This window comes from Rhipicephalus microplus, chromosome 2, assembly GCF_043290135.1.
Source record: "Rhipicephalus microplus isolate Deutch F79 chromosome 2, USDA_Rmic, whole genome shotgun sequence".
Lineage (NCBI taxonomy): Eukaryota > Metazoa > Arthropoda > Arachnida > Ixodida > Ixodidae > Rhipicephalus > Rhipicephalus microplus.
The window spans coordinates 167,813,788-167,826,784 of NC_134701.1; the positions used below are offsets into that span (position 1 = coordinate 167,813,788).

Consider the following 12,997-nt stretch of genomic DNA (forward strand, 5'->3'; position numbering starts at 1 on the left):
ACGTTAGTGTACTTGAATCACGTAAATATTGCTTCCAAAGAGCTAGTGAACTGAAATTGTGTGACTGTATATTCAGATTTGCATTAACTGCTAGTCTGATCGAACATCCCGTCACAAGCTGTTTAATACTTAATTCTTGTGAGAGCACCATTGATAGCAACCATTTGCAAAGCAAATGATTAAAGGTTGAAAGGAGTGTTGTGAATGGTTTAGATTATGCTGTCAGCGATGTGACCCACGTAATAATTGAACATTCTTCGCCTCAATGAGGCAGTCTCTGGTGTCGCGCATCATATTCACACACAAGCTGAGGAAGCTCGGGGTAATGAAAATCAAAGTTAATTTACCAGTGGGCTATCTAAACCGGTACTTACGAGTGTGACAGTGCCGTTGCTATGATGCTGTGTCAAGTTTTCGCAAGTAACTTAAACTCGTTTTTTTAATGAGAGGAAGCCCTGAAACTACTGCGAGGAAAGTGTACATGGAATGAAACTACACGAGGAGTGAGCGAGTACATAAGAAAAACAAGTACAACAGCTGCGTTGCCGCGGTGGTCTAGTGGCTAATGTACTTGGCTGCTGACCCGCAGGTCGCGGGATCGAATCTCTGCTGTGGCGGCTGCATTTTCGATGGAGGCGAAATTGCTGTAGGCCCGTGTGCTCAGATTTGTGTGCATGTTAAAGAACCCCAGGAGCTCGAAATTTTCGGAGCTCTCCACTACGGCGTCCCTCATAATTATATGGTGGTTTTGGGACGTTAAACCCCATATATCAATCAATCGATCAGTACAACAGCTGCGTTGGTATTCTCGGCGAAGCATTTTAAATATACTTTGCGAGCCTCAATACTGCATGGGTTTGTGTAACTGTGCGCAACAGTTAAAGCACAGTTACAAAAAAAAAAAAACTGCCTGCGGCCTGATAGGCGCATGTTTCCGATACAAATGAAAATTGCAGAAGTGAAAGCATCACATCTACGAAAAGGAACTCTTGTGTAGAAAGCAGCCTAATAATGTGAGTATGCTGTCTCATGTGTAAAAATGACGGGACACGCTGAAAAATAACTGCATCCGTGCAGAAACATGTTCTTGCTCTTCACTCACGTCGAAATGTGGCTGCCGCAGCCGAGACTCGAATCCATCCTCGAGATCAGCGCGACAACACGAACTTGATCAAAGTGTGTACGGTGGTGTGCTGAATTCGTTGGTGATTCTACTGGACAAAAGTTTTTCATCAGTTTACTAGAAGCATTATTTATGCTGTTCTTATCATTCATGTCAATTTTGAGTCAAGCGAAAAGTGATCTCAAACAGCAGAACAGCATACGGTGTGAGCGCATGTTATGTAGGCGTGCCCTTGCAGGGGTCGAAGTGTCCTTGCCGTGACGTCATCCAGGCATCCCGCCAGGGGATGCCACCCCAACTTCTCAGTGCTAATTGCATGAAGGTTTGGGAAAGTGCGGGGTAGATTGAGTGGCTAGGATCTCCCTACCTGTGAAACTGTTTGCTGCGACATTACAGTAGCAGAGTCCGCAGCGGTTCCTCTTTTTCATATTGGCCGACATGCCTGGTCACGGTCTTGCCTTTGTCCTTAGGAGCTTCATCGCAGTCGCGGGAATACGACGAGTTTTATCGTGGGGACCGCCGCATGGATCGCTACATGGGGAAGTATGATCGGAATTCAGGTGAGCTATCATTGTTTATTAATGTATTTTTTTCTCATTTCCGCTGCTCTCTTCTCTGCATCCACTTCTCTTATTGGGCACTGGTCTAATGCAATTCACTTGACACACCCCATTTCTTATAATTTTCATTCTTTTTTTTTTCCCCCTCATCCTGTTCCATTTCCTTTTGTGTACAGTTGGCTATGATGGCAAGGGACGAAGCGAACGTAAGTTGTATTGATACTTTAGCGTGAAGACTTGCCTTTTGACGAATAGTATGCCAAATCTGTGAGATGTTTTTCTTGAGAGCCAGTATTGCTTGGGTGTGGTTGTGACAAAATAGTCGCAGCTGACATCAGACGGGGCTGTCTAGTGACTTGTGTTGGATTTGATGCACTTGGCCTGAATATGAGTGACTGCTTGGTTCTAACTCTTTATTGTGGTACCAACAGGCTCAAATCCCCCAATAAACTGTCTAGTCCCATCATTGCTTCCATTTATTGCTTATACAGTTGACGACCGATGATTCGGACTCCACGGGGAATGCAAATAAGTCCGAATTATCGAAAGTTCGAAAAAACGAATGCGTCAGAAAAAAAAAAACTTTTATTGACACTTCAGTCTACCGATGGCCGAAAAAAGTCGTAATGCATTGCTGCACGCACTTCCGCTTACGTGCAAGCAAGTCCGCCTGTATCCCCGCCAGTGTGATACGATCGCTGTACGACCACGAAAGAACAGCGAGGGCTCGAGACAGGTCCGCATGCGACGGCTCCGGAGCACACGGCGTGTCATCATCGTCGGAGTCAGAACTGCTGTTTGACGGTTGCAGAACCTGCTCAATCATGTCGTCATTCAATTTGGCACATGACGACACTGCACTGTCGACGTTTGCAAAGCCTTCAAACATAAGTGTCAGGAATCGGCACACCGCAGCCTTGCAGGTCGTCTGTAACGTCCGCACCTGAGCTCGATGCGCTGGGAGGCAGGTCCGGCTCTTCAGTTGCATTGTTGGGTTCTTCGGCTGCAGTGTCGGCGGTGTCGGGCTCACTACGCAACGTAAATCCTGCGTGCCGGAAACAGTTGCTGATCGTGCCTGCCAACACTGCCTTCCAGGCATCAGCAAGCATGCTCATGGCTGACATCAAATCAACGTTGTATTTTATCTGGTTCTCTAAGCAGAGCAACACGCGCTGCAGCATGCGTGAACAATACAGCACCTTCAAATTCTTGATGATACCTTAGTCCATAGGTTGCAGAATACTGGTCGTATTCGGCGCCAGGTATTCTAGCTCGATGGCTTTCAGACAGCTGATCAGCGCATGGGCAGTACAGTTATCTACGAACAAAAGGACCTTGTGCTTTTGGAATTCAAACTTTCGGTCCAATTTTCCGACATACTCTTCGAACAGCTTCTGTGTGACCCACGCCTTCGTATTGGCTTTGTACCAGACAGACAAATTTTTTTTCCCCTTAAAACACCGAGGGTTTTTCACTTTCCCGATTACCAGCAGCGGGAGCTTTTCCATACCAGAAGCGTTGATGCCGACAACGACAGTGACTCGTTCCTTGCTGAGTTTACCTCCGTGGCAAGGTTCTCCAGAACGGGCGAGTGTCTTCTCCGGTAGTAGTTTATAGAAAAGCCCGGTTTCGTCGAGGTTGAAGGTGTCATCAGCCGAGTAGCGCCGAAGCAGCTCCGCCAACTTTCCACTGCGGTAGTTCGCTACCAGTGTGCTATCCACGGCACCGCTCTCACCGCACATTTTTTTGAAAGCGAGGTCGTACCGCTTTTTAAAGTTCCGGAGCCAGCCATCGCTGAACTTAAATCCATCAATGCCAAGGCGAAGTGCCAATGTCTCGGCCTTTTGCTTCAAGAGGTGGCTGGAAATGGGAACCCGTTGAGCGACGGTAGCGTTAAGCCAAATGCTCAACGCTTCTTCCAACTGCGGATGAACACCTTGGCGCACCCTCTTTTGTTCAAATCTTGACCTTATTCTTCATGTAGTCTGATATGGTTTGCTTCGAAATGTTGAACTGTCGAGCAACTTCGACTTGCGGACGACCACTGAGCACTTGCTGAATGATGGCTGCTTTCTTTGCCATGGTTAGCGTTGTATATCTGCTGCGTTTCGTCGGCGCGGCCTTCAGCGCTGGCTGTGAGGGCACCGATGGTGCCATTTAACTTCAGATCTTGTGAGACAGCTGGAAGTAAAATAAAGCAAGTCTCAAAATAAATATGAACGCACGCAGAATTCAGCAAAACGCTGTACCGCACACACATGTGACTGAATGGTTGGTTAGGGGTTCGTGAGGAAAAGGAAGAAGGCACCTAATTTCTGTCCGCCTACAGGCGACACGGCGCAGTGCCTAGACAGAATGGTGGCGATAGCCGCACAGCGAGGGTGGCGAGGGTATACAGGAACCGGAATGTGGGATGATCGCGATGTCGATACGATTCCCCACAGTTGAGCCGTGCCTCCGAGATCGGCATTTTCAAGTACAAATCTCTGAGGCATAAAGTTGCGATCGAAATAAAGCCTCATAGATTACCAATTAGTTTTCGTTTTGATCTCTGAGGCCATACTTTCTATGGTATGAGTGCCGGAGGAGATAATGGCTGCCGATTCGGCGTGCGCGACAGTCGGGCAGGGTCCAAATTATCGAATGTCGATCTGGCAGCTGTCCGAAATATCGGTCGTCTTTACACATTACTTCTATTGGACCATCGGCGGTGCCGCGCGATTGTCAGAATTACCGAGCATGTCCGAATTATTGGTGTCCGATTTATCGGTCGACGACTGTATGTAACCCGCGGAAATCAGGCAAGGTTATGCTTGTTATTGAATTGGAGGACCAACAGAAAACTATAAAACAAATGTCTAACAGTGTGCTGCTTATTTTAAATCTGAATGTTTGGTGTTTTTGTGTACCCGTTGTGCTGTGGTAATGTTTGCCTCAGCACGGATATGCACGGTGTCAGTTTTTATGAAAGGGAACACTGGAGCGTGTGGCCTGCGCACTCCGTAGGCCGCTGACAGCGCGCTCAAGCGGGATCGAGAGCAACCACAGCCTCTTTACGTGTCATCTCTCTACGAGCTAAACAACCATTCATTGCTTATATGTAACCCACGGAAAGACCGCAATCCCTTCTTTGTTCAAGGCGATAACGCAAAAGGCCGATAATTGCCTTGAAAAGGGAGGGGTAGCAATCTTGCTGTTGGTGCCATATGCTTGTTTTGCTCGCCGAGAGATGATGCGAAGAGGCTGTGGTTGCTTCTGCTTGAGCACGCACTGCCAGCAGCTGCCGGTGCATGCAGGCCACTTGCTCCCGTGTTCCATTTCATAAAACTTGACACTGTACAATAGAATCTTGATAGGATCATGGCTTGTATGAATTTTATGACAAAAACTTTTCCCCCAGAAGCAATAAAAACTTTTGCCGATTTTCTGCGGTCACACACCAGGCGTACTGCTAATTTCGGAGATTAGTTTTTCACATTTTTTTGGTTAAACAAATTTCGGCTGATGTTAATGTTTTTTTGTGACCTGGCGAGACTTGTATTGTCAGCATTGTACTGGAAATATGTGCAGGTACCCATGTTTGTTCAAAATTTATCTGCTTCGTATGTTCGCTCTTGTTGGGGGTTGCACGTAATTAACAGTGTTCTTCTTTGTCAGGTGACCCTTACCACTTGGGCGGCGGTAACGACAGGGGTCCGCCGTCCAGCCGGCTGGGTCCTCGGGGCCCTTCACCCCAGGGACGCTCAGACAGAAGCCGCCCCTTTCCAAATCAAGGACGCATGCCCCCAGTGGGGCCGCCACTGATTGGGCAGCCTCCACCGCCTCCTCAGTACACTCCAGGTGCGCCCTCACTCAGTACGTTCTGCCTCTTTCGAGTGTAGCAATTCCTTGGGTGTTGGTTCGCCAGTGCATGTTGTAGTAAAGCCCTTTGTCTAAAGGTGAAGTCTTCGAGAGAACACGAAGTAATGGACTCTTTTCATCATCCAAGTGTTCTTACCTGCGCTGTACATTCTCCCAACTGATGGCGGGACCTGTTGTGCTTCATATGTAGAAGGAGGTCTGTGTTGCATGTGCTAGGGTTGTCCATTGTACCTTTTCTTTTTTAGATCAAGAGAGCTCTGTCAAAACTTTTACATCATAGCGCAAGCAAACTGCGCTTAGAATGGACCGTCTTGAGAAGTGATTAGCTGCCGTTAGCTAGGCAAACTATTTTCAAGGAAGTTAGCTTCGTAATTATGGAAAGGGTCTGTCGATGTAATTGCTGGGGTTTTACGTGCTGAAATCACAATATCATCACGAGGTGTGCCATGGTGGGTGGACTTCGCATTGATTTTGAGCATATGGTGTTTTCTGTGGTCACCTAAATGTAAGTGCACAGGTGTTCTTTTAATGGTGCCTCCGCTGAAATGTGGCTGCCACGACGGGGAACGTATGACAAATTGGGCGAGTTCGTAGCAGAGTTTAGCAAGAAGAGCGAATACTGAGAAAGAACACTGAAGACAAGTGCTAGAGTTCTGCCTAGCATTGTTCGCAGAAACTGTTTCCTTGAAAATGAACAAAACATGTCATTGCAGCTGTCCTAATGTGCAGCGGAAAACATACTGATCAAGCTGGCACAAAAATAACACGGATAGAAAAAAAAAAAAAAAAACTTCGCATGTGGACATAATTTTCATATCAGTTCTGGGACACTGGGTGCAGTATTTTTTTTTGTGAAGTTTTGAAAAGTCAGTCATTGAACGCTTACAAGGTGATAGGTTGTCTTGTCTATTACTGATACAGTAGACATTTAGCGCGTAGGCTTTGTGCAATAGTACCTAAATGCTTTAGGTAAGTTTTAGTGTTTCAGTGGACGCAGCTTTCGTATTGCGAAAAACGGCCAAAAAAATTGCTGTTTTAAAAATCACATTTTCAGTTTCTGCAGCCCTTCTTCTATCTGATTCCGTACTATCTCCACTAAAAACCGCCTAGAAGTACTTTTATAAAATTCTTGTGCTTGTCAAAGTTGTGAGAATTATCACATAAATTGTGAAAAGACACCGATTTTCAAATAATCCTAGCTCCGGATTAATGCGAACGGGCGTCTTTGCTTTGGGCTCTCTGAAAAAAAAAAAAAAAATAAATAAAAAAAAAATGTTTCTCCGTGTTCGAATTCCCCGCGTCGGCTGGCTCCTCCACTCAAAAACACATGCACAAGAAGCAAATGTCCGAAGATCGCCTCGAGGCCTCCAATGAGCAGCATGCCTCGCCATTGGCTGAACCGGAAGAGTGCGTCTGCTGCTTGCGCCTTGGTGCGTTGCGAGGTCACAGCTGTAAAAAATCACGCCATTTAGTAGTGACGTGCACGTCTGCTCTGTGTGCAGTGATAGGCGCTCATTTAGAATTGTGTTGTAGTTCGACAAGTCATACCGCTGCAAGCAGAAGTTCAATCACGAGGATTTGATAACGCTGCGATCGTCGCGAACATCGCAGACGGGCGTGTCGGACCGGCCCGTCAGACCTGCGGTGACTGCTTACCAGCATTATGTACTTTCCTGACATAGACCATAGGGGAACCGCTCTTTGTACAGTCGAGCCCACATATAACGGCCCCACTTAAAACAAACAATATCCGCGTGACCGTCAAAATATACATTGGTTCAATGGCACAAAATCGCACTTGCAACGAACGTCTCCGAGCGCCGCTCATCGGTTACAGCGAACGGAGTCAGCGGTCTGCCGACTTCCCAGGAAACCAATTTCGACCACCGATCAGGCATCGGCGAAGTGACCATACATTCTTATTGTTAAACACCGACCCTGCCTCCACGACCCTCTAGTTGCCGCTTTTCCCAACACATGGAGGAAGGAAAGCTGTTTCCTTCCTCCATGCCTTCCTCCATGCTAAACTACATGCCCCGACTGCTTTTTGTTACGCACCCCTCCGTCCTTTGTCCCCCTGCTACTCTGAGCACCCCGCATCGCCAGACGAGGCTCGTGTTTTCACATTGCCACCAATCTTTAGAAGACCGGTCGGCCATCCACCCTGTTTTTGATCACTGGCACTGTCGTTGGCGTCGCCGGCCTGGAGTGACCAGGCCATTTACCAACATCGTCGACCACCGAGTGTATCCGATACTCTGCGTCTAGTACACGCGCGTACGCTATTCCACCGACTCTAATAATTTGCGATTCGTTTCGTGTTTAGGACTTGTTCTCGCCCACTTCCCACTCGGCTCAGCATGCCTTCCGCACGCGTGCAGAAGTGCGAAATCGGCTGTTAATTTGCGCGGAACGAATCGCGAAATATCGAAGTTCGTGAGGCCACGCAAACCCGCCGGCGCAACGAAACGATTTTTCACCACGGCCGCCGATTCTTCGAACACCGCCGCGCGCAGGCTTTCTTTCCAAGTTTTTCTACGTGCGAGTTTCGCTGACCTTTCAAGCAGCTACCCAACGTGCCTCCTTCCTGTGTGTTTTGGTCATCAAGGTCGCCCTCCCGCCGCATCCTCCCCCCTCTTTATCGCAGCTCCTTGCCCTTCGAATCTTGCAAGTCTGCTCTCCTCTCTTGATCTCATCCCCTTCGCCCGTGTCCACCGCTCCGCGACGCCCGCCACGCTGGGTCGAATTAGTTTCGTTTTCTGACTGGAAACGGGTCCAGAGCTGTTCCACGCGTTCTGGCTTGTGTGTCACGTGTGCCCGTCTTGCTCGCTCTTGGTGTGCGTGTGTGGTCATGGTGGCCGACGAGAGGACTAGGAAGCTTTTTTCTGCCGCTCAACAAAACGTCGAAAGTGTGACCGCTTGGTTTGAGCGTAATCCGTGCGTTAGGTGCTGCGTTGCGGAGCACTTGCTCATAACTATTGACCACCTGGCAACCAACTTGCCGCTTCGGGCGTCCCGGTATTCAGCTGAGCGTGGCGATGGTGAATGTTTCGTGTGCGGCGGTGACTGCTACGTGCGCGCGAAACTGTTTTCGCGAGGCCGACTTCGTCGACGTCGGACCCTATGCCGAGCCAGAAGCTTCCGAACTGCGGCGGCGATTTGTGGCAGCGCGTCGTCGACTCCGACCTGGTGGAGTGGGTGGGACATCTGTTGCGGTGATTTAATTACGGCCGACGATGAGGCCGACACTGCGAAACCGTGCACGGATTGGGGCATTGTGAATGAAGTACGTGGCGAGAGCGATTGGGAGGAATCTGATAGCGAGAACGACGAAACTTTGGAGCCAGTGCCTCATTCAGCTTATGCCACGGGCCTCGGCGAACGAGCACCCTACCATTTTAAGTGAACTCGAGACCACCCTTATTGCTTCTGCTCTTCGAAACACGTGCATCACAGACTTTTTTGGGGCAAAAAAAAGTTTGCGTTTTCACTCGCAACTTTTTTAATAGCTGTGTTTCATTTACTACGAACTTTGGGATACAGCGAACGGATGTCGCGTCACGCTCAGGTTCGTTATAAGCGGGATCGACTGTACTTGCAATCAAATGCGACATTTTTTTTTTTGAAGCTTCAGGCTGATCTTACTGCTAGGAGTCGTATTTATGCTACTTAGATCCGCTCACGGCGCCAATACGAGCTGAATGCAAACTTGTGCGGCCAAACCTATTGCGGTAGCGGACTGACCGCGGTGTGTTTCATTGCAAGCAAGGAATCGAATTGCACAGTGGCATGTTGAAACTACGGTTGGACATATTGCGCATCGTCCCGAACTGCTCGTCTTGCAGCGGCCGCGCGTTGGCCCCCGAAATGAGAAACTGAACTCGTTGCACGCCGGCTTGTTGGCCCTGAGCTTGAGCATATCATCATATTGCGCATCGTCACCAAATGCCGCCACCTGCATATCGCGTGCTGACTTCTTGGACACTGTGGTCGAGCATACCGAGGTGAATAAAGCACTGATGATGCAATATCAGGCATGTTGGAGCCATGTTTGGTATCACTACGAACTGTTGTGAATCTTCTGAAAGCCTCGCAGATTACACTGTCCGTGACGGGGTGAATGACGAAGTATATCATAGGCGAGGTTTACAAATGATCTTGAGGGAAGCAGGGAGATGAGTATATTTCTTCCCACTTTGCACCTGATGGTAGCCTCCCCCGTTGAAAGTAAACTACTTTTTGGCTGCATGTTTGTGATTACACCACTGCAGAGAATTTACACGAGCATCAAGGTAGAAGGTGCTCGTGTTGTGTGTGTCTTATTTTTGTGTCCTCGTTCAGTGCTATTCTTCTTGTCATCAGTATGTACCTACAAGCCCAAATTTAGAGAGTGATGAATCGATGTAAAACGCACTCGGCCATTGCAGTAATAAATTCATGTTGGTCTGCTTGAGCTCCGCAACGTGAGTAGCTTGGCTGCTCTGGTTTACAGTCCTGGTAAACTCGTAACTCATAAATTGTAAGCAGTCTCCAGAACAGCTAAAGCTTTCTAAATGGGTGCTTCTTGATTGTTATGGAGCTGTTGGCAGCCAATTTGTAATGCGACCACGCTCATTTGTGTTGCGCGTGTGTATTAGCACTCACAAAAGTGACAGAAGCTTCATTTTAAGTGACGATCACTCTCATTGCATTAGTTTTATCTTGTTCTACATCGGGAGCTGTTAAGCTTTTTTTTGTTGCGTGGTGTCGCCAGAAAACTAAAGTCATGGTTGGCCTCTGCTGTCTAGTCACACACTTTTTTTGTCTTTTTCATCTTCTGCTCGCTCCCATGATGCTTAGGCCTGGCTGATTAGCTAATTAGCCAAGTGGTATACCTAAGTAAAGACTTTGACTGACTAATACCAAGCTATGAAGCCACGTTATGCAAAGACTGGGCTCATCAAGTCATATATTGATAATGAGATGTTAAATAAGATTACGGTAACATAAATGTAATTGAGACCATGCATGCTATGGCTACTAATTACGAGCCAACTAAGTAAGACCTTGCTGATAATGCAATGATGAGACTTCTGATGAAGAGTACGAATTAAGGGGAGACGCTCCTCGAAAAAGTTTTTTTTTTTATTTCTAGTAATAGAGACTTGAAAAGTTTGTTATTAGTATAGTTTTTCATGCAGATTTCAAATATGCAATCATTTTTTGTGTAACTGCTATAATTATTGAGTTATGCCATAAACAATAGCAAAAAGTTACATTTTTCGCGGGCACTCTTTTATGTACTAAACTTTCAGTAAAAGCACTGTGTCTGATCTTATTTGACTCTTGGTAGATTGAAAAGTGCAAATATCTATATAGATATGTCTCAGAAATATTGGAACCAAGAAAAAAAAAATTGTATTGAATGACTTATTATTTTCAATCTCCCTTGAAACAATAAGCTAATATTTTCACAACTAATGCTGGTAGGCATTGCAATTTAGAGTAGATATTTGCATTCTGCATGTGTTGAAGAATATGTGTGCCAAGTTTCGTTACTATACAATGAATATAAGTTTCTAAAAGGCTGCCCGGAAAACGTGAAACTGTCAGAAAAAATGAAAATGAGAAAAACAAGTTTGAAAGTTCGCAAAGTTGGCATTTATTAGGAAATCATTCTTTTTGCATCAAATTGGGGCACAATGAAAAGTACCTTGCCTTGAATGCACTGCAAGTGTCTAGAAGTCCCCTGCACCATAGCTTGGTCCTTCACGGCTCTTGCGGTCAGTGTCCTCAACACGAGCTCTCTTCGCTGTGTTGCGACGGTGTGCCTTCGCTTCTGCAGTTTGCTTCAGGTTCATCTTCCTGATGCGCATGACGTCACAGTGGTCACCATGTGTGGCCAGATCTTGTGAGGGGAGAATTCCAATGCCTTCGAGCACTTCTTCAAAGCCCCTGTGGCCTTTGTTGTACCAGAGTACAGCAAGAGCGGTGGCTGTCTCCACAGTTGTTCTGGAGGCGAACTTTGTTTTTGGACATAGCAGCCATATCTTGCTGTTCAGCGATTCGGCTGCATTCAGTGTCTTGCCATGAAGGCACCGAATAAGGAGTTTCTCCTCTGTAAGGCGCTTGTAGATAGGCATAATTGCCAATCCTTGGGCCTTCGTCAACAGTGGGGTGTGGCGTGGTGCAGGCTCCCCCAGTGCTTCCGCACGCTTGTGCTTGCACCACGAATTTGGTCCCGCGGGGCAGAAGTTGTGGCTACTGGCACCATCACTGGAGCAGCAATGAAAATACGATGCCCATATGGCAGTGTACATATTTCGGACACTGTCCTTGTTGCTCGTGATGGCGATCTTGTAATATGTTTGTAGTTTTATTATTGTCGCATCTTTCAGTTTTTCGCCTCGTGGCAGTGGCGTTGCCAATTTCCGTAGGGCAGTTCCCAAGCGCTTTTCAACGTGGTTCGTGCACTCTTCTTTGTCAATGGGGGTGTCACAGTATACATTTGCCTCGCAGACTGCAGTGTAGGCCTTGCTGTCACCATCACTTAGGAAGCTGGTGAATCGCAGTGGAGTTTCATAAGACAAGGTCCTCTGCCATATATTGACAGCTGCCGCAGGTTCCATTGCATGGGATGAGCAGTCAGTGTTTTTTTGGCAAACTGGAAGATGAAAAGCTCGCCATATCTCTTCATCCTCCCCAAGGTCCCTGTGTATACTGCAAGCATGGCAGTAGTTCGAAAGAACTTCAAAATCGAGGCAGAGCCCCGTGTCCAGGGACACGACTGTGCCCACTCCATTGTGGCTGTTATGACCTCTTTTCTGCCAGGTGCCATCAAACATGACTGGCACACATCTGCCGCCGACTGCGTCCTTCGTTATGTTTCGTGCCTGGTGCAAGTTTTTGCTCACTGCCGTCATCGCCGCACCATGGAGCTTCTTGCAAATGCCGTTGAATGTCTTGTGATGCATCGGGCTCGGAAGACCGAGAATCGCACAAAATCGTGAAAGTTGGTCGTGGCCTGCGCCTATAGCGCGTGCTGCCAGAACTGCCTTCACGTTTACAGCAAAGCTGTCACGCGAGCTGCCGCTGTCAAAACGAGCGCTCGTTCCTTGGTCCCCGGCCGAAGCAGTACGTCTCGACGTGTGCGTGAACGAAAGTGCAGATTCAGGGCAATCAGAATTTAGAGAGCACAGTTCGAGGAATGCCGAAAGTCCTTTGCGCTTTCCAGCTGCCTCTCGCTTGCCGAGCTTCCGTTCGCGGCAGGTTGGGCATTGCGCACCCGCCACAAGTGCCGTCAGTGCATCGATTTCGCAAAGCAGCATGTTCGCAGTAGCAGCATCTACCGGTCTACGTTCACTCTCGAAGAATCCAATCTTCCTTTGGGATGCACTGACGAATTCCACGGCAGCGGCTATTTCACAACCACTGTCGCAGGGTTCGGTGACGGTGTTAGGCCTATCCGAAGTCG

At 47.7% G+C, this 12,997-nt stretch overlaps 1 protein-coding gene across 11 annotated transcripts in view; it reads left to right on the top strand.

Moving 5' to 3' along the window:
• Cpsf6 (cleavage and polyadenylation specificity factor subunit 6) overlaps nt 1–12,997 on the top strand; it is a 78,865-nt gene that overhangs the window by 27,717 nt on the left and 38,151 nt on the right. For 6 of the 11 annotated variants that reach the window (XM_037421772.2, XM_037421774.2, XM_037421777.2 and 3 more), the window contains 3 exons: nt 1,594–1,683; nt 1,860–1,889; nt 5,341–5,538. In XM_037421772.2, the coding sequence (XP_037277669.1) occupies nt 1,594–1,683; nt 1,860–1,889; nt 5,341–5,538 (318 nt within the window). The remainder of the gene's footprint in view (nt 1–1,593; nt 1,684–1,859; nt 1,890–5,340; nt 5,539–12,997) is intronic. The other 5 variants (XM_037421773.2, XM_075887076.1, XM_075887077.1 and 2 more) reach the window with 3 other exon arrangements.